General features: G+C 49.6%; 2 protein-coding genes across 2 annotated transcripts in view; one reads left to right on the forward strand and one right to left on the reverse strand.

Moving 5' to 3' along the window:
- Positions 1 to 5,855: 5,855 nt before the first annotated feature.
- Positions 5,856 to 6,377, forward strand: NHLH1 (nescient helix-loop-helix 1; the record flags this gene model as incomplete). The annotated part of the gene is made up of 1 exon (XM_083374297.1): positions 5,856 to 6,377. The coding sequence occupies exon 1, from the start codon at positions 5,976 to 5,978 to the stop codon at positions 6,375 to 6,377; it is 402 nt and encodes a 133-aa protein (XP_083230423.1). The 5' UTR covers positions 5,856 to 5,975.
- An 8,395-nt stretch (positions 6,378 to 14,772) lies between these two features.
- LOC310647110 (uncharacterized protein) overlaps positions 14,773 to 20,425 on the reverse strand; it is a gene marked incomplete at its 5' end in the record, with an annotated part of 29,411 nt that continues 23,758 nt past the window's right edge. The window contains 4 exons of the mRNA XM_083374084.1: positions 14,773 to 15,338; positions 17,030 to 17,088; positions 18,736 to 19,070; positions 19,215 to 19,458. Coding sequence (XP_083230210.1) covers positions 15,214 to 15,338; positions 17,030 to 17,088; positions 18,736 to 19,070; positions 19,215 to 19,458 — 763 coding nt within the window. The 3' untranslated portion in view covers positions 14,773 to 15,213. The remainder of the gene's footprint in view (positions 15,339 to 17,029; positions 17,089 to 18,735; positions 19,071 to 19,214; positions 19,459 to 20,425) is intronic.

Raw genomic sequence — 20,425 nt, forward strand, 5'->3', positions numbered from 1 at the left:
GGGGTTCCCCCTTGGCCCTGCCGCGGAGCCCACCGGAGCAGCAGCAGCGGGGGCGGGGTGGGGGTCGGAGGAGCTGCTCTGGGGCAGGCGCGGCTGGGGGGGGGAAGCTCGCTGAAACCTGCCTCCCCCTCCATCGCCCCCCCCCCCCCGAGACGGGCGAGGCCAGGCGCGGCGGCCCCCCCCCCCCGCATAAAACCTGCATGGGGACCAGCTGTCTCGGCTCCCCGCGGGCCCCCGCCCCGCCCCGGGCCCCCCCGCCAATGGCGTCCCGGGCGAGGGCGGCGGGGGGGGGGGTCGCCCGGGCGGCCAATGGGAAGCGTCCCCCCCGGCCCCGCGCGCGGCCAGGCGGGCTATAAATGGCGCGCGCCTCCAGGTGCGCCCCCGGTGTCCGCGCAGAGCACCTGCCGGAGGGCGCGGGCGGCTGGCGGGATGGAGGCCTCCTCCGGACGGCCCCGGGGCCAAGGGGCCAGCCCGCCGCCCAGCGCTGCAGAAGGGGCGAGACGGGCGTGAGGAGCAACCGCCTCTGCTCCGCTCCGCATCTACCTCGGAGTAGGAGGAGAGCGGAGCGCGGAGGAGGTAAGGCTGGGATTGCTCTTCTCCCCACTGCCCACCAGCGCGGTACGGCTTCCTTCCTTCCTTCCTTCCTTCCTTCCTTCCTTCCTTCCTTCCTTCCTTCCTTCCTTCCTTCCTTCCTTCCGTCCTTCCTTTTTTCCTTCCTTCCTTCCTTCCTTCCTTCCTTCCTTCCTTCTTTCCTTCCTTTCTTTTTTCCTTCCTTCCTTCCTTCCTTCCTTCCTTCCTTCCTTTTTTCCTTCCTTTCTTTTTTCCTTCCTTCCTTCCTTCCTTCCTTCCTTCCTTCCTTCCTTCCTTCCTTTCTTCCTTCCTTCCTTCCTCCCTCCCTCCTTTCCTTCCACACCTGGAGGATGCCAGGGGCTCTCCGTCAGGGAAACAGAGGCAGGGCGGGCAGCGGAGAGCCAGCGCGCACCGCAACAGGCAGAGCGAGAAGTTTTCTTCTCCGTACTTTTGCAAAGGGAAACCGTCGGAGAAACCTCGCGCTCTGCTTCGCTAGAACCAAATGGAACAGGGGGGAAAAAACTGTCAGGCAGGCAAAAAAATAAAAATAAAAATAAAAATCTGCTGCTCTGGCCCGAAACGACCCGCTTCTTCTCTTTGACACCTTCAGAACGAAGCGGGGGGGGGGGGAATCCGGCTTGTCGATCTCAGCGAGGTAGCGAATGGAAGGTGGGGGGGACTCCGTTAGGATTTAGGTGCGCGGCCAGCTCCCCTCCTTTTCCAGCGGAGCCCTGCCCTTCCTGCCCCTCTTTCCCTCCCCTCCCCTCCCCTCCCCTCCCCCCTTCTTTTCCTCCCTCCCTTCCCCTCCCCCTCCCCCTTCCCTTCCCGTTCCTTCCTTTTCCTTTCTCTGGGGCTGCTAGCGGAAGCGCTCTGCACCCGCGAAGAGAAAGCCGATCCGCCTGCTCGTTTACTCCGGTGTAAATTGACGGAGGGACAGAAAAGGTAAGAAAAGAGAAGTTTTAAGAAGAGGCGGCTGTTTGGTTTATTAGAAATTTCCAGGAGAATCAGCAAGCAATGCCTTCCTTCGCTGGCCCTTCTGGGGGAAGACCGGGCAATGGGGGCGGCGGGGGGGGGAAAGAACCGGTCCCCCCCCTTCAGCAGGTGCAGGAAGGGAAAACAACCGGGGTTTGGCTCTCTGCTGCCTATCCATTTAACTCTCCTCCCGGAGAGGCAGCCCAGACGAGGTAAGCAGAGGACTGATCAGCTCCCCCCCCCCAGTCTCCAGAACTGGCCAGACAAGAGTCTCTGCACTGGGGGCGTCTCAAAGCGGAGATGCTGCCTTTTTTGTGCTGAGCTGGAGGGCAGCCCAGGCGAGGATGGACAACTCACCAGCCCTAGAGGCTAGTGAGTCTCCTCACCCTTGAGGATCAGTGGTCTTCAACCTAACTTAGTCTGGAAGGATGTAAGGATACAAAAGTCCAACTTTTCTTGCCTTGGTTTCAGGAGAAAGTGGAGTTCTTGTCCCATTCAGCCCTTGGGTGTCGGTTCTTGGGCGCGCTGAGCGAGAGGCCTGGGTCTGCTAGCACGGAGGGCCCTGGATAAATGTATTTAAGGAGTTGGGGGGCTGCTTTCTCTGTGGAGGAGAGTGGTGATAGCCCCTTTGGCTGCCCTTACTTCCTGCCCAACGCAGATAATTTTAGAACGCCAAGTTGGTGCCCCCATTCTCCAGAATCTTCCCCGAGAAGCAAAAAGCAGTCAAAGCAGAGCAAATTGTAGTTAGATTTTTACTTTTCATTCAAACCTCAGAACTGGGGAATTAATCTGAAATTCAGTATCTAAGCTTTCCTTTCCTTTCCTTTCCTTTCCTTTCCTTTCCTTTCCTTTCCTTTCCTTTCCTTTCCTTTCCTTTCCTTTCCTTTCCTTTCCTTTCCTTTCCTTTCCTTTCCTTTCCTTTCTGTAGGTGAACTTTCACACAACTAAAGATCATTTTCAGACTTTTGTGTATTATAAACTAAATCTTGGGGACTTGTGGATACTCCCTTTGAAGAAATTTGTACATTTTAAACTGGCATTTTAGCTCTTCTTTTGTGCCTTATGGAGCTTGATTCTGCCCAAGCTCAATGCTGGCCATTCTGTAGGTAGTGCCCCAAAGGGAATTTCTTCGAATCTATGCCACCATCAATACAAACTTCCCCGCGCCCACCTTTGAGATCAGAGGATGAGCAGTTCTCCCGGCTCTTCACAGAAGTCAAGCCTAACTCTACTTGCCGTTACTCTAATTCACATTGCAGGCCCATAAACAAACCCCTTCCCTCTTTTGGCATCTCTGTTCTGGCTCCCGTTTGATCTGTGGCTTGTGTATTTCCTGCGCTGCCTTGAAAGCCAAGACGTGCATTTGAACTGAGCTGTCCCAAAGAAGTTTACAATTTTAAGGTGGGAGGTCATCTAATCCAACCCTGTCCAAAGGCAGTTGAGGGGTTTTTTTTGTTTTTAACTCCAGGGAGGAAGTGCCACGTCTTGAAAGAGACAGGCTGTTCCACTGTTCAAGGTTTTCCCAGTCCAAAGGACACCTGGGACGTCTCTCTTTAAGGTCTCCACCTGTGGCTCTTGTCTTCTCCTTGGGGTGCCGTGGAGAATAAATCCTCTCTCCCCCACTCGTCCCCCCACTCCCTAGGTCAGCTCTTCAAAGACTGAAGACCATGTCCCCTCTTAGACTTTTCTTCTCAAGGTGGATCAATTTTTTATTACAGACGAAGATCAGCATATTCTTTAGGTTGAATATACTAAGTTCTGTTAACTGCTCTCTCTAGGATTTAGCTTCCAAATGGTTTAGTATCTTTGCTGGGGGGGCGGGTTCCCCCCTGCACTCTTCCTAGTTCCTCAGTGTCCTTTTTGTATTGTGGCAACCACACCACATTGAGGTGCCTGTGTCCATACAGGTGGGTCCATACCTCTGTGACTCAATCCGAATTCCAATTTTGGCAGCTGTCAAATGTTCCTGGTTGATGGTCTACCCTGATCCTCCTTAAAAAGTATTACTGCTAAGCTGGTTATTGCCCACGTTGTACCTGGAGTTTGTTTTTCCCTGCCTAAATTTAGTCAAACTTTACATTTCTTGAAAGCATTTTGTTGGATAGGATCCAAAATTCTGCTTGTCTGTGATTGTGCATGAGATGAAAAACGAGAGAGAAGGGGGGAAGAGATAGAAGAAAGAGAGAGAGAAAAGAGAAAAAGAGAGAGGGGCAGAGGGAAAGAAAGAGAGAAAAGGAGAGAGAGAGAGAGAGAGAGAGAAAGAGAGGAGAGAGAAGAGGAAAAAAGAGAAAGAGAGGCAGAAAGAAACAGAAAAAAGAGAAAGAGGGAGAAAAAAGAAAGAAACAGAGAGAAAAGAGAGGGAGAGAGAGAGAGAAAAGGGAGAAAGAGAGAGGCGGAGAGGGAGAGAGAAAGAGAGAGAAAGAGAAAGAGAAAGAAAGAGAGAGGGATTGAGAGGAAGATGTGACTGTTGGTCAATTCCTGAAGTCAATTCCTGGAGCAAAAAGATGGGAGATCAACTGTGGAGAATAGAATAGAATAGAATAGAATAGAATAGAATAGAATAGAATAGAATAGAATAGAATAGAATAGAATAGAATAGAATAGAATAGAATAATAGAATAGAATAATGGAATGTAGAAGAGAAGAGAAGAGAAGAGAAGAGAAGAGAAGAGAAGAGAAGAGAAGAGAAGAGAATCTTTATTGTCACTTTAAATGTGCGCTAATCAGCATACATTGAGATGCAATTGCTCTGCACTCAGCTCTTAAGCAAACAACCACCATTATGCATATACCCACATACACACACATCTAACCACCTGGACTTTTGAACCAGGTCCTTCCCAAGCTCAAACTGAAAAGGGTGTTTTGTCACAGTGGAGAAAACCAGTGCAGGGTCTCCCAGCCCAGGGGACCCCTGACCACCATTGCCACCCCCCTCTTCTCCCTTTTCCACCGGTGCACAAACATGCCCATCGCTTGTCAACATCTCCGCCCACTAGGCAGGGTTCAGTTTCAAGCAACAGATGGGCGCTAACAAGCTACTAAGAGCTCAGATGCTGGACAGCTCCTGCCAGGGACCGAAGCAGCTGTCAGAAACGTTCTTGCAGGCAGCCCTCAGCTTACCCGTTTGTTTAGTGACCGGTTGAAGTTGCAATGGCACTGAAAAAAAAGTGACTTAGGACCATTTTCCACACTTAGGACCATTGCAGCATCCCCGTGGTCACATGATCAAAATTCGCTCGGCAGCTGGCATGTGCTTATGACGGTTGCCGTGTCCCAGGGTCTTTTTCCGGTGCCCCTTTTGCGACCCTCCGACAAGCGAAGTCAAAGGGGAAGCCAGATTCACTTAACAACCATGTCGCTAACTTAACTGCAGTGATTCACTTAACAACTGTGGCGAGAAAGTTCGTAAAATGGAGGGGGGGAATCATTTAGCAACCATCTAGCTCAGCCATAGAAATTTAGGGCTCAGCTGTGATAATAAGTTGAGGGCTACCTGAACTTTCTTACAATGAACAGAGATGTCCACCTTGGTCCCCTCCATTGGCAGCTTATGGGTTGCATCTTCTCCCCATTCTGTCTCTGATTGCCCTCCCCCCTTTATCTCATATTATCATTCAGATCTGGAGACTGTCGTGAACCAGGTAGGGCAGGAATAACGGGCCCTCCTTTGCATTTTGTTTCCGTCAAGGGCTTCTGTGTAGGACAATGTCCAATCAGATCTTCCCCATCTTTGATATTAAGGACAGATTGCGACAGTGTTGGGATTGGGCAAAATGTTAGAGCGGTGTTTCTCAACCGTGACAACTTCAAGCTGTATGGACTTCAGCTTCCAGAATTCTGCCAAGGTTGAGAATCACTGTGTTAAAGACAGAGATATGAAAGAATAAGTCACCATCACCTGTGTGATGAATGTTCTTTGGCTTGTGTGTCTGCTGAAGAACATTTCAAAGCATCTCAGCAGGTTTGAAATTTGGGACGCTCACCTAGCTGGCTCCCCTCTCAGGGCTGGTGTTATTTCCTTGTTAAGAGGTGGATCACAAGACCCAACTGCTGATGTATTTGAGATTGGTATTATTTGCAAATGAATAAGCCCTGTTCATCTCGAGGGGACTTGTGTGAGTAAACTGAGGACCCTGTGACATTGTTTTCAATAGGTATATGTTTCAATAAGTATATGTATATTATTGCTGCCATGTTGTTTCTCTCATTTTTTTCAGACAGCCCAAGCACCCAGATCCATCCAGAATTTCTGCACCATCCAAATATTTCTGGTTGCCTTCCATAATTTCATGAGAACGAATTGTGTGGAAATTTGAGGTGGATTCTGAAGCCCATCCTGTCTGTCCTACGGGGATTATCCAAAGCCCTTCCCTTCCCTTCTCCTCTCCTCACCCCACAAACAGGCTGCCCTCGTGGTCTTCTCAGCCACTATGCTCAATTCAGACCAGACCGAGATTGACCTCCAGCCCACCCATTCAGAGACGGAGTCGGTCTTCAGTGACTGTGGGGGAGGCCGAGGTGGAGCTGTAGAAGATGCTGGTCCCCTCAGTCTATGTGGGCAGTCCCGGGGGGCCGAGTCCAGCGATCACATGAAGAAGGACCTTCAACATCTCAGCCGTGAGGAACGACGGCGTCGACGGCGAGCCACGGCTAAATATCGGACGGCCCATGCCACGCGGGAGAGGATCCGTGTTGAGGCCTTCAACATGGCCTTTGCTGAGCTCCGCAAGCTTTTGCCCACCCTTCCTCCAGATAAGAAGCTGTCCAAAATTGAGATCTTGCGACTAGCCATCTGCTACATCTCGTATCTGAACCACGTCCTGGATGTCTGAGTCTCAGGCACCATGCGGGCTAGGCCTGCCAGTATGACCCACATTTTCAAGAATAAATCATGAATGTTCTCTCTGGCTTTTGGTCTACACACACAAACATCTAGGAGAACCTGGTTCTGGCTCTCTCTTTGGTCATTTCTGCCTTCCTGCTCCTGCTAAATGGAGATTCTCATAAGTGCTGGAGTGATCCTAATTCAACCATAGACCTTCTCCACCTTCCTTCTAGTTGAGAAGAAGCTGCCCAGAATTCTCCAGGTCCACCATGAGCTTGAAGGAGACAAGGACTTTGGTTATCCTTCGCCTCAGAAATCTGTAATCAAGAACCTCACATTGTTATTCCTCCAAGATGCATGATAGGGGAGCATCTCCCGATGGGTCCTATACGTTTGGAATTCTGATAGCTTTCCATGTACAGTGTGTTGAAACGCAGTTTAAATGACCTTCTTTCATTGTGTGCATATCTTTAATACTTGAACATAATAATGTGGAAATTAGCAAGGGGAAAAAAAGTGCCGAATTCTAAATAGAAGCTTCCTTCGTCTCCAAGATCAACATTTCCCAATCTTGCTCACTTGAAGATGGGTCAACTTCAATTCCTTGAATTCCCAGAATTCTGGGAATTGAAAATTCACCCATCTTCAGGTAAACAAGGTTGGGAAACACTGTCCCTAGATGGTGGGTTTAGTTATAGAAGCACTGAATTCTTAAAAATAGGTGGCTTGGGGGGGTCAAAGCAACCTACGTGACTTTATTCTTGCAGATCTTCTAATCATAGCACAAATCTCTATGTGCAATAGGTTGATTTTTAAGTTGCCACAAGGGGCTTTGGTCTTTTCAACAACGCAACACAAACATACACACACATACTTAGTGCTGCTAGATATTAATCCTGCCTCAGCCTGAGATGACCCCTTTGTTCGTTTAGTTCAGGTGGGCTGTTGTAGGGGTGCTGGAGGATGGGGGAGGCTTTCCCAGCCCTGAGAGGCCAAGGGTCTCCTGCACACACGTCCAGATAGTCCTCAATTTACAACCATTCACTTAGCAACTGTTTGAACTTACTGAAATAAGCAATTTATGACTGGTCCTCGCACTTACGATCATTTGAGGATTCTCCACAGTCATGTGATCAAGCTTTGGGTGCTTGGCAGTTGGCATGACCTGCCACCAGGCTTCGAATGAACGCTGGACTGACTTAACGACCTCATAATTCACTTAACAACTGCAGTGATTTGCTAGTCGGCCTTTGCAAAGAAGAAAATTGAGGGCAACTCATTTGTCTCCCTGTCTTGCTTAATAATGGAAAATTTGGCTGCAATTGTGGCTGTAAGTCGAGGACTAAGAGTGGCCGGTCAGGGATCTCCACTCGAAGTTGCGGGTTTCTCCAAGATACGGTAGGCAGCTTGGGAATAAGAAAGGAATGAAGCTTGGACGAGGACTAAATCTGATTTGGTTTCATTTAAACTTAATTTCTGCTCCAGCAATTAATTGTAGGTGTTGCGTTTCCTCTCTCTCTCTGTTTAAAAACTTCCACCATTGGTTGCATTGATCGTGGTAGTTCAGGACCACCAAGGGGGCTGGGGGTGCCCCAACTCCCGCACTGAGGGTCATCCTCACAAGCCTGACCGAGAGACTGCACCCCGATCCTGCAGCCCCCCCAAAACAGCCAGGTCTTCATCTCACAGCTGAAGTCGTGGTGATCCCACTGCGGAGCTGAATTCATAGCTGCTCCTAGCGGCGCAACGGAGCCCACCTGGTTGACATCAAGGCCCACCGTTGGGCGCTGCCCTCTATTTATGTATTTATTTGATGTATTTATTTTTTTGAAATGTTATTTATTTACAGTGTCGATGCACTTTTGTTTTGGGGAAGATTTTAGGGGTGGGTGGGAAAAAGAAACGAAAACATATCCAGAATGTCCTTCTGTACGTGTGCATTTCCGTGTACATTTCTTGTTCGGTTAGCGCAGAGCAGATTCGATCGCTATTTATTATTTATTTTGTAAGCCGACGGGCAAAATATTAAACTCTTCCATGCAGATCAGCCTAATTTGATCGCCAAAGGGCCGAGCAGCGAGAGACTCCCGTTTTTTTCCTCCCCTCCTTAAAAGTCCCTCCACCCACTTTATTTGTGGTGCTGGGTGGCAGCTGGTAATTCCGTGAGCAGTAATTGATAGTCACACGCCCGTTACGAGCAGCCTAATCAAATCTTGCACTCCAAAGCGTGAAGAAATTGCAAGAGTGGAAATATAGGGCTGGAGGGCCCCCTCCCACACAGCCTCCATCAAGCCATTGGTAAGCTGCTTTTTTCTCCAGGTGTATCCCGAAGTTATCTGGGCTGGTTCCATCCTGAAACAGGATGAGATGCAATTGCACATGTGCATTTTAACCAAAGTACCACTGAAAGCCATCATTGCACTGTTATGATCCAGAACCAGCTTTGCTGGCTGGGGAATTCTGGGAATTGAAGTCCACACATCTTAAAGCTGCCGCGGTTGAGAGACACTAGCTCTGGATAATAGTGCAATGATGGCCTTCAGTGGTAGCTTGGTTACCTTGAAAAATCTTTCTTCTGGCAACAGTATTTAACTTCCCTTGCTTTGAATTTGGCTCTTGTTTTCCAGGTGCCATAGGTTGACAATGTCCATAATGCATAGCCAGTCCAAAGTTGGGAGGGTACCAGGTTGGGAAAAAGCCATGCTGAGGTTGTGATGGTTCCCCAAGGCATGAGGTTGATCCTGCTTTAAACAATATGCAAAGCCTTGACTCATCAGTCATTGAATCAGATTTATAGAATGAACTTCAAGAGCTGAGCCATGATATGCCCTACAGACCATGATTGCTGGCTCATGGAAACTGCCGAGTTCCAGACCACCAAATACTGTGAGGATGCAGCATAGGAACTCAACTATAGTGTTGTGAGAGATCGTGTGATAGCTACAGGTTTGTCTGATGGAGGTGCACCAGGTCATAATGTACAATCGGAGAACAAGGCTTTATAGAATGGATCAGAGTTTGGATCTCAAGAATCTTTCCAAGCAAACTTACCAACTTTTTCTCACAGCTCTTGAGTGCCCAGTGAGAATTCTCTTCTGTTTGTTGTTGCCATTCACACATAAAGCTCTTTACTTTCCAGGTCATTGGACACGTATTTCTATGGGTCCGCTGGTGCTCTCTGAGCTTGGAGGTTGTCTTGCAGATGTTTCATTACCAAACTAGGTAACATCATCAGTGCTACTGATGATGTTACCTAGTTTGGTAATGAAACATCTGCAACACAACCACCAAGCTCAGAGAGCATCAAGACCCTACAGTCCTCTTCTTCCCTCTTCACTGTAAACCCCCCTTCCTTCTAGCACTCATGATGTTACATACTTGGGTAATGCAACGTCTGCAAGAAAACAACCCAGCTCAGAGAGCACCAGGACCCTACAGTCCTCCTCCTCCTCCTCCTCCTTTCCACAAACCCCACTCCCTTCAGGCACTGATGATGTTACTTAGAGAATACAGTAGAGTAGAGTAGAGTAGAGTAGAAACTTTATTGTCACTTTAAATGTACACTAATCAGCATACATTAAAATGAAATTTCATTGCATTCAGCTCTCAAAAAAGTACCATTATGCATATACCCACATACACACACATATATGACACAGAAAAACATCACAGTCTAGTTCGAATGCATGGTAAAAAAAAGAGAATCCTGCGAATTTACAAGACGGATGGCATAAGGAACAAAGCTGTAGCAGAATCTAGTAGTTCTGCTATAAATATTTCGAAACCTCCTCCCAGAGGGGAGCAACAAGAACAGATTGTGAACAGATTGTGGGTGTGTGGGGTCTCTAACAATGCTCCAAGCTCTAAGCTCATCTAAGTGCTTGTAATCAGTATCCTGGATCACGGGAAGCGAGCTTCGTATAAGCTTTTCAGCTGTCCTTACCACTCTCTGTATGGACCTTCTACCTGAAGCTCTGCCATCACCAAACCAGATGGTGATGCAGTTTGTTAAGACGCTCTCCAGCGTGCCTCTGTAAAAAGTGACCAGGACAGAAGGAGAGAGATGTACTGTCCTCATCCAACGCAGGAAATGCAGATGCTGGTTTGCACGCTTCACTAAAGATAATGTATGAAGAGACCAAGTCAGATTGTTAGTTATCTGCATCACCCAGGTATTTAATACTATTGACCACCTCCACAGCTGCAGCCTTGATACAAAGTGGAGTATGACTATGCCGGCTCTTTCTAAAATCAACAATGATCTCCTTTGTTTTATTAAACAAAACTGGGCAATGAAACGTCTTCAAGAAAACAACCAAGCTCAGAGAGCACCGAAGAGCCTAGAATTCCCCAACCAGAAGATGGGTGGGCTTCAACTCCCAGAATTCCCCTGCCAGCAGGCTTTAAGATGTACGCTGACTGGGGAATTCTGGGAGTTGATGCCCACCCATCTTCAAGTGGCCATGTTTGAAAAACCCATTGGGCCCAGCATGAAAGGACATCAAAAGCGAGGCTTAACCCAGGAATGTGCCAGGAAGGGCCACAGCAGCCCCTTGGGGGTAAGAGATGAGGCCATTTTGTGCAGCCGCCCCAGAGAAGCCTTCACCATGAGCTGTGTTGGATGCTGTCTCTGCTGCAGGCTGCTTCCTCGCTGGAGAAGCTTGGCAACGGGGCACTCTCAAGGACGGAGTCCCAATGACTCTGGAAGGCTGTGTGTTTTGCATCTGCTTTGTCCCCCCCTCCCCGTCATTCCTCTGCCCCCCCCAGGAGCCCCATCCTCTTCCACAGCCCCCTCCTGGCCGCCCCGACCATCTCAGAGGGCCAAAGGCAGCAATGCTTTTGATTCTCAGCCATGGCAACATCTGCGCCCTTGTTTTTGATGGATGGGGATGGTAGATCTGGGAGGGGGGGTCCAGGGGGGGTCCAGGGGGACATGCCTGGACACGCTTTAATGAAAGGGAGGAGACCCGGCCTTCCTCCTGGTTGCTCCTGAGCTGCCTGTCCCGTCTGTTTGCGGATCCTGCCCAAACTGGGGGGAGGGGGCACCGGGCGGCTGGGGGAGTTACGTACTGGGCGTCCTCTATTTATGACCACAACTGAGTCCAAAATTTCTGTTGTTAAGTGAGACAATTGTTAAGTGAGTTTCATCCCATTTTGCAACCTTTCTTGCTACAGTTCTTAAGTGAATCCCTGCAGTTGTTCAATCAGTAACACGGTCGTTAAGTGAATCTGGGTCCCCCCATTGGCTTTGCTTGTCAGAAGGTCACAAAAGGGGAACCACAGGGCAACCGTCACAAACACCTGCCAGTTGCCAAGTATCTGAATTTGGATCATGTGACCACGGGGATGCTGCAGTGGTCCATAAGTGTGAAAAACGGTCATAAGTCACTTTTTTCAATGGCGTAACTTTGAATGGTCACCAGACAAGCCGTTGTAAGCCGAGGACTGCCTGTATTCCTCTCACCATGGGTCTGTGGATTTCAAGGCCCTTTGCAACAGGGTGAAAGCAATTCCTGTAAAAATGTACCGTAAGGTGCAATGGCCAGAATATAGAATAGCAGAATTGGAAGGGATCTTGAAGATCTTCTAGACTAACCCTGTCTGGGCACCAACTGTACAATACAATTAGACAGCCCAACCAGGCTGCTAATATTTTCATTTATTCGGTATTTAAAAAAAGAAGAACTAGTGAAAACTGCTTTCAAGTTCTGGCTGATAGTGATTTTTTTAAAAAAAAATATAATTTTTTTATTAAAGAAGAGTTTTCTTTTCCCCAAAGTAAAAGTCATGCACATCTAAAGAAAAAACAGAGGAAGAAGAAAGTGATAAGTAAATACGAAAGAACGAAGGGAAAAAAAACATATAAAGGAGGGGCTTCTAGTCACCTTTACGGCAGTTAGAAAAGCATTTAGACTTTATCCGGTCTCTCAAAGGTTAAATTGTGGGAGACTCTCTTAAGAAAATCATGCCTGGGTACTTCAGAGATTTTGCAGGAAAATAAGTCATTTATAGAAATCATAAAGGCGGGGTAACAATAAAGAAGCAAAGAAATAAATAAGTAGAATGAAAAATCAGGAAAGAAAGATGACAACTCCAAGAAATGCAACCAGGTTGCCTGAAAAAAATCTTCCTCTTTGCTCTACTATGAAAACAGAACAAGACTCAGCTGTCGATCGTAGCAGGCAAATTCTGTGTCCTTCTAAGCTGCTGCGACAGAGCGCAGAGCAACGGTCCATGCGCGAAGCATCCCCAGCTCTCCACATGTTGCTGGATCCCCTTTTATGCCGGGTGCTGCTAAATCCCTAAATCCAGGGGCCAGCGGGAGAGGCAGCTCACGCGTCCATCAGGTTGTGTGAATGACACAGTGAGGTCTTGCACTCCTCTGGTGAACGGCGGTGGCAAACGTGGAAATATTTTAACCCCAAGAGGGAGATGATGAATTTGCCTCTTTGTGGGGGTCCTTGAAAACGTGGGAAGCAAAGGTGTGTGGAGCATTTTAAGCACACTCAAGTGCAATAATAGGCAGTTACCAGGTAGAAAATTATAACTATCAATATTTTTAAAAAGTTGAGCATTATTTGTCAGTCAGCAAGAAGGAAAGGATTACACTGGAATTACTCTGTTGCACAGAGTTTAAAAGAGGTGAAGAAACTTCACGAAGCAAAGTCTTTTCCTTCCATTTTTGCCAGTAACTCTCTCACTTAAACTGCCATTATTATTATGGTTTATCGCACAGTCAACCAGATGTTTAGACTGTGTTTGGCACTTTTGCTCACTTTTCAAGTCCTTCCCAAGGATCAGGAATAGACAGATGTTATTGTTCAGTGGTGTTAAAGGCACCATCACAGGATGTAAGATTATCATCATCATCATCAACAACTTCATCATCATCTGTCAATCAGCCAGACGTTCAGACTGGATTTGGTGTTTTTGTCCACACATCGAGTCCTTTCCAAGAAGCTGGGATAGGCAAATGGGGATCTTTGATGGTGTTAAAGTTATTGTTTGATAAAGTTAAAGTTATTTACTTTGATAAAGTTAAAGTTATTTATTTGGAAGCTCTTCCAAATAAAGCTGCCTTTTGCAATTGACCGACCAGGATTCTGTCAATGCCGATGGTGTTCAAGTGGTGCTCCAGATGTGTTGGGATTGCACCCAGCGTGCCTCTTATTGTTGGTGCTACCTTTGCTTTCTTTTGCAACAGTCGTTCTATTTCTGCTTGGAGGCCTTTGTATTTATTATTCATATGCTAGGATAATGTGACGCTTTACAGAAAACCGGTCCGGTTTACCAATTGGGCGGCTGTGTCAATGTACCCAGTAACCAAGGACACAAACAGGCTGTTCTCCAGATCGGCGGGATTTAAAAACCTTGAAAGTTGGGATTGTTCTACCCCCTAATTCAGCCAATGCCCAGCAAGTTGACATTATACGGGGTGGCTGAAATTTCAGATTTTTACCAGGGACGATGTGGTGAAGCTGGGCTGCCCAACTGACCTGGCTGACTGCTCCTGAGACCCTGTCATGGCTTTGCTGGACAAAAGAGGTTTTCCGAGAAGGGGGGGGTAAACTGCTAGTCTGTATTTCCACCCCTAAAAGCACCCTGCCTTTTCCTAGAAAGCCCCCCCCCAACACACACACACAAAAGTCCTCCTGCTGCTGGAAAATCCAGGACCCCTTTGTGGTTCTCCATTTGGACAACCTCCCGGAGATGCAGCGGATCGATCCCCATTCATCCCCCACCCCCATGGAAAGGGCTCCTGGGACCCGCCAGAAGGCCAGTTCAAGGCCGTGGCAGCCTCCCCTTCTGCTGTTCGGTGTCCCAACTCTCTCCCCCCCTTCCTGACCAGGGGCGGGGGGGGGCGGGGGGGGCTCAGGCCGTCTGTGTTTGCAAGGAAGGAGCAGACTGATTAATCAGGGGGAAGAAGTGTGAACATGCTGTCACTTTCCCCAGCCCGTCTGCGGTGCCCATTGTGGTGGGGCTGTCCATCGTCCCACAACATATGGAGGGCATTGTGATCCTGCCCGGTGGCAGCCCACTTCCTGGGAGGTGACAGCTTGGGCCCCTCCCTCTCATTCAGCCTGGCTCCTTTGTGCTTAAGACGGACGGAGCAAGCTGCTCTCGGCAGCTCTGGGCAAGGGACAATCCCAGGATCTCCGTTGCGAGAGTTTGTGTTAACTGTGCGCTGCCTCACCTGGATGTGACAGGGCAGCGAGAGGTTGGTGGGGTCAAGTCAGGGAAACAGGCCGGGGCAGAGGGCGGATTTCAAGGTTTCTGGGGTCAGAATAAGGCAAGTCGGATGCTCTGCCAAGCTCACCTATTGTACTGTCCACAGGCATCGTCTACCTGTTGCATGACCCTTACTAACCAGGGGGAAGCACTAACCGCTGGGAACAAAGTGATTCTCTACTTCCTCCATCTTGAGGATGGGAGGCAAGCAAATTCCTCAAGGTTTGGGGGACAGCCCCCCATTTTCTAGGAAGCCATGACACCCTGGGTCTCCGAGACACCAAAGTGATGTCTGACTCCGAAACCAGACAGTTTTGCTACTTAAATCTGTTTTTTTCAAACTGGGCGAATTTCAGATGGGTGGACTTCAACTCCCAGAATTCCCCAGCCGCCGTGGGAAATCCTGGGAGTTGAAGTCTAGCTGCCTCAGAAGTTGCGGTGGCTGGAAAACCCTGCTCTACAAGACAGGACCAAAGACAAGGCTTCAGATCTGTGTTTCTAGCCATCGTCTTTACTAATGAAAGAGATTCAGGAAAAGAAAGACGCCTTTTCTGTCTGGTTCAAGCCTCTGATTTTTCTCAAGGGGATGGGGGTGTGTGTGTGGGGGCTGCTGCTCAGCGTTTCCTTTCTTTGCTGGTCGGGGGCTTCCGGCTGCTGTGGGAACTCTTGGACACTTTCTGGTTGCTCCCCGACAAGGAGCCCATTAAGGAGGAGAGCTTCCTGGAAGCCTGGCTCACAACTGGAGAGAGAGGGAAGACCATACAAGATGAGGAATAACAACAACAACAACAACAACAACAACAACAACAACAACAATAATAATAATAATAATAATAATAATAATAATAATAATAATAATAATAATAAAGTTGGAAGGGACCTTGGAGGTTATCTAGTCCAACCCCCTGCTCAGGCAGGAACCCCTATACCATTTCAGACAAGTGGCTGTCCAGTCTCTTCCTAAAAACTTCCAGTGTTGGGGCATTCACAGCTTCTGGAGGCAGGTTGTTCCACTGGTTAATTGTTCTCACTGTCAGGAAGTTTCTCCTTAGTTCTAGGTTGCTTCTCTCCTTGATTCGTTTCCACCCGTTGCTTCTTGTCTTTGCCTTCGGGCGCTTTGGAGAATAGCTTGACTCCCTCTTCTTTGGGGCAGCCCCTGAGATATTGGAAGGCTGCTATCATGTCCCCCCCCCGTCCTTCTCTTCATTAAACTAGACATACCCAATTCCAGCAACCGTTCCTTATATGTTTTAGCCTCCAATCCCCTGAGCATCTTTGTCGCTCCTCTCTGGACTCATTCCAGAGTCTCATCTTTTTTACATTGTGGTGATCAAAACTGGATGCTGTATTCCAAGTGTGGCCTTACCAAGGCCTTGTAAAGTGGTATTAGTACTTCACATAGCTCAGGGTTGAACGGTGGGGTCCTCGGTCCTCCCTAACCTTGGTGGAGGGAGGGGGAAGGATTGTGGGGTCCTGGGTGCTCCCTGAGCTGGGCGGTTTTCTTGCAGACCTTTCATGACCCAACTAGGTAAGATCATCAGTGCTAGAAGGGGAGGGGTTGCAGGGAGGAGGAGGAAGAGGAGTAGTAGAATGACTGTGCTAGAAGGGAGTGGGGTTGGTAGAGAGAACGAAGAGAAGGAGGAGGGGAAGAGATGAGGAGGACAACAACTCTGAGGTCCTTGGTGCTCTCTGAGCCGGGTAGTTTCCTTGCAGACCTTTCATGACCCAACTAGGGAACATCATCAGTGCTAGAAGGGAGGGGGCTTTGTGGAGAGGAGGAGGAGGAGGAGGAGGAGGAAGACAACTCTGAGGTCCTTGGTGCTCTCTGAGCCGGGTGGTTTCCTTGCAGACCTTTCATGACCCAACTAGGGAACATCATCAGTGCTAGAAGGGAGGAGGAGGAGGAGGAGGAGCTGTGGGGTCCTTGGTGCTCTCTGAGCCGGGTGGTTTCCTTTCATGACCCAACTAGGGAACCTCATCAGTGCTAGAAGGGAGGGGGCTTTGTGGAGAGGAGGAGGAGGAGGAAGACAACTCTTGGTCCTTGGTGCTCTCTGGGCTTGGTGGTTTCCTTGCAGACCTTTCATGACCCAACTAGGTAATATCATCAGTGCTAGAAGGGGGTGGGGTGGGTTGCAGAGAGGAGAAGGAGGAGGTCTGTGGGATCCTTGGTATTCTCTGAGCTTGTTCTCTTGCAGATGGTTTATGACCCAACTAGCAAGCAATGTCACTGCTAGAAGGGATTTGTTCCCTTTTATGTACAGTGGCTTTCCTGGCGGGGCACCCAGTTGCTTCTTCTTGGTGGTTCCTTGATTGGTGTAGGCCAGGGTCTCCTCTTTGAGCAGAGGGCTGGACTAGAAGACCTCCGAGGCCCCTTCCAACTCTGTTATTCTATCATGAAGGGGCGATTCTGAGTCCAGCGGCCTTGCTTACCTCTCTTGGATGAACGGTTTCGGTGAGGTCGGCTCGACTTGCTTCTTGTTTTGCTTTTTCTGCAAGAGGAAGAGTTTCTATCAGAACTCCGGCCTTTCTAGAGTGACCGTTCCTGTGCTGGCCCACTCCACCAGTTTGCCCTTTGCTGCCACTGGACATCCAGCGAGGCTGCACACCGAAGCCTTTTGCCCTTCATCGTGTCACTGAGAAATACCCGGATGCAAAAAAAAAAAGGGTTGCTGTTCATTTGTGGAGTTACAAAAAACTCAGGATAACAGCCATAGCCCTTAGACTGATATACCGCTTCACAGTGCCTGACAGCCGTCTCTAAGCAGTTTACAGGGTCAGCCTGTTGCCCCCAACAATCTGGGTCTTCATTTTACAGACCTTGGAAGGGCAGAAGGCGGAGTCAGCCTTGAGCTGGTCAGGATCGAACTGCCAAACTGCTGGCAGTTGGCAGTCAGCAGAAGTAGCCTGCAGTGCTGCATTCTAACCACTGCGCCACCATAATGGAGGGTGGAACGCTTTGCCAAAATAGGGAAGGTTGAGGGCTTGAATTCTGAGTTGAAAGCTGATTCCCGGAGGGGGGGCGGGGGAAGAGCAGGATGCAAGAGAAAGAAAGCATGCTGTTCTGTACCAGCCTGCTACCGGCCTTGCAGAAAAGGCAACCCCTTTACAGACGGCAAGAGGCTGGAATACGTCTGCCAAATTTATTACAAAAACAAACAAGACACGAACCAAGATACCGGAGCTTTGAAACACTATCTGAGCGGTTGCTTTCAGCAAACCAGCCCTCCCCACACAAGCCCTTTATAAAGAGTTCAGGGCGTGGCTTCTCTCTCCCTCCTTCCGAGAAGCCCCATTGCCTTCCTCTGTTTACTCCTACTTGACTGCCTCCTGCGTCGGGCGTCCTTGAACAGGGCCAGCTGTGGGTCATCTTCATCCACGCTGTCAGGCTCACACAGCTGGGTCTCCACCAGGTGGGAGGGGCCTGGCTGGGGGCTCTGTGGAGCCTCAAAGCCATCATCAGCAAGTTCTTCAACACCCCCCTCCTCCCACTCATCTGAGTCATCCGACCCAACTGCCGAACCCACAGGCTGACCCTGAATCACAACATATGCGTGAGAATAAACAGAGTGCAAAGCAAACGGTCCAACTTTGATCAGGAAGTTTAGACCTCCTGCGCCACATCGTCCCTGACAGTTCAGTGCCGTGATGAATAAACACGCAGCATAAGGCAGAATTGCTCAGCTTCAGCAACAAGGTAGGTGGACATCAAGTCCCAGAATTCTCCAGCTGAGCAACATCCTCAGTGCTAGACGCAAGTGGGGTATCCAGAGTGAAGGAAGGGGAGGAAGGAAGAGTGGGGCGCTTGGCGTTCTCTGGCTCTTTCCTTGCAGGCGTTTCATTGCCCAACTAGGTTAACATCGTCAGTGCTACTGAGTGTGGGATTCGCTGCCTGTTTATGTACAGTAGCTTGCCCTGCCCGTATTGGGGGTGTGTGTTTTTTCCTTGTTGGTCCTTTGATTGGAGTATTGTGTTTTGTCTGGTGTTGATCCCTGCTTGCCCATCGAAGGTGATATCTTCTGGTCTGGTGTGGTTACCTAGCTGGGTTACAAAACGTTTGCAGGAAAACAGCCAAGCTCAGCGTGCCCCAAGGCCCGCCCCACCCACTCGCCCCTCCTCTGGTGGTTTCCATGAGGTACCTTTGACCTCCTGCCCCGTGGGCCACTTCCTGGGTCTCCTTCTGAGCCACACGGGGCTCATATCCGCTGGTGGGCGCCGGCTCCATCGGGATCTCCTTCTTCCTTTCCTGGGGGACCCTCCAGGGCTCTTCTACGGAGCTCTGGGCCTCCAGCAGGAAAGGGCTTTCCAGCCTCTCTTGGATGGCCGCCAAGGTTGGGCTGGGGCTTGTGGAGATGCTGGGAGTGTCCAGGAAGTCCATGGTGTTGCTGGGGCTGTCCGGGATCTCCTCCTGCAGGGTGCTGAGTACTTCTGCGATGGAGATCTCTCTCTCCTCCGAGGCCTGGGTGGCAGAGCTCTGTGGGGGCAGAAGAGAAGGGATGCAGGGGAGGGGGCAAGTGCAGGCCTCTCCCCAAGGGGGCTGGTCCGGGAACCGCCTTCTCCAAGCAGGCGCCCTCCAGATCTTTCTTCCCACACTCTCCCAACCAGCTCGCCAACTCACGATGGTTGCTTGGGGAGCCAAATCCCCAGACTTCCATGGGTCTTGGCGCCACTTATCCTGGTTAATGTCCGAGGGGGGGCGAAGAAGATGGACCACCTTGACCCACAAGTCAAAGTTGTCCTTCTGGTTGTCTGCTGGGGGACAAAGCTGGAGGTAGAAGGTGCGGCCAGTCACCATCTTGAATCGCAGCTGCTTCCTCTCCTGGTCATGGATGGTGATCTTGACGAAGCACAACGGAAGGAGCCTAAGGGGGGGGGGAAGGAAGACTCTGGGGAGGGCGTGCAACTGGAGGGGTGGACTGTTGCCCTGGGCCAGCTCCCTCCATCCTGTCTATCTCACTGATTTATTTGCTGGGGTTTACAAGCTGCTGTACAGGTGACCCTCTTAGAAGAGAATCTCCATCGTTTAGGTTTGGACTCTGGGGTCCTGGGTGCTCTCTGAGCTGGGTGGTTTTCTTGTAGACTTCATGACCCAACTAGGGAACATCATCAGTGCTAGAAGAGAGGGGGGGGGGGTTGTGGAGAGGAAGAGGAGTAGGAGGATTGTTGGGTTCTTGATATTCCCTGAACTGGGTGGTTTTCTTGCAGACATTTCATTACCCAACTAGGGAACTTCATCAATATTAGAAGGGAGGGGGGTTGTGGAAACAGGAGGAGGGAGGAGAGGGAGGAGGAGGAGGAGGAGGAGGAGGACGACTGTGGGGTCCTTGATGCTCTCTGAGGCTGGTGGTTTTCTTGCAGATGTTTCATGAGCCAACTAGGTAACTTCATCAGTGCTGGAAGGGAAGGGGTGTTCATTCTTTTGTTACCCCAAGCAAGGAACTACCAACTCAGATGGAGGAATCACCCGTAAGAAACAATTGGGTGCCCTGCCAACACTGTATACAAAGAGAACAAACCCCACTCCCTTCTAGCACTAGTTGGCGCTAGTTGGGTCATAAAATGTCTACAAGAAAACAACCAAGCTCAGAGACCCCAGAGTCCTCCTCCTCCCAAACCCCACTATCTTCTTGCACTGATGAAGTTACCTACTTTGGTAATGAAATGTCTGCAAGAAGGCCACCAATCTCAGAGGACCCCACAGACCATTTGGTCAGTGACCATTCCAAAGGACCACCGCTCTCTGCTCTCCTGCAGCGTCTACAGGGAGCGACTCCACTAGCATTTGAACGACTCTTAACAATGTCCAGGATATCCGGCTTTCACAAAGCT

The sequence above is a fragment of the Vipera ursinii genome (genome assembly GCF_947247035.1).
Source record: "Vipera ursinii genome assembly, chromosome: 15".
Classification (NCBI taxonomy): domain Eukaryota; kingdom Metazoa; phylum Chordata; class Lepidosauria; order Squamata; family Viperidae; genus Vipera; species Vipera ursinii.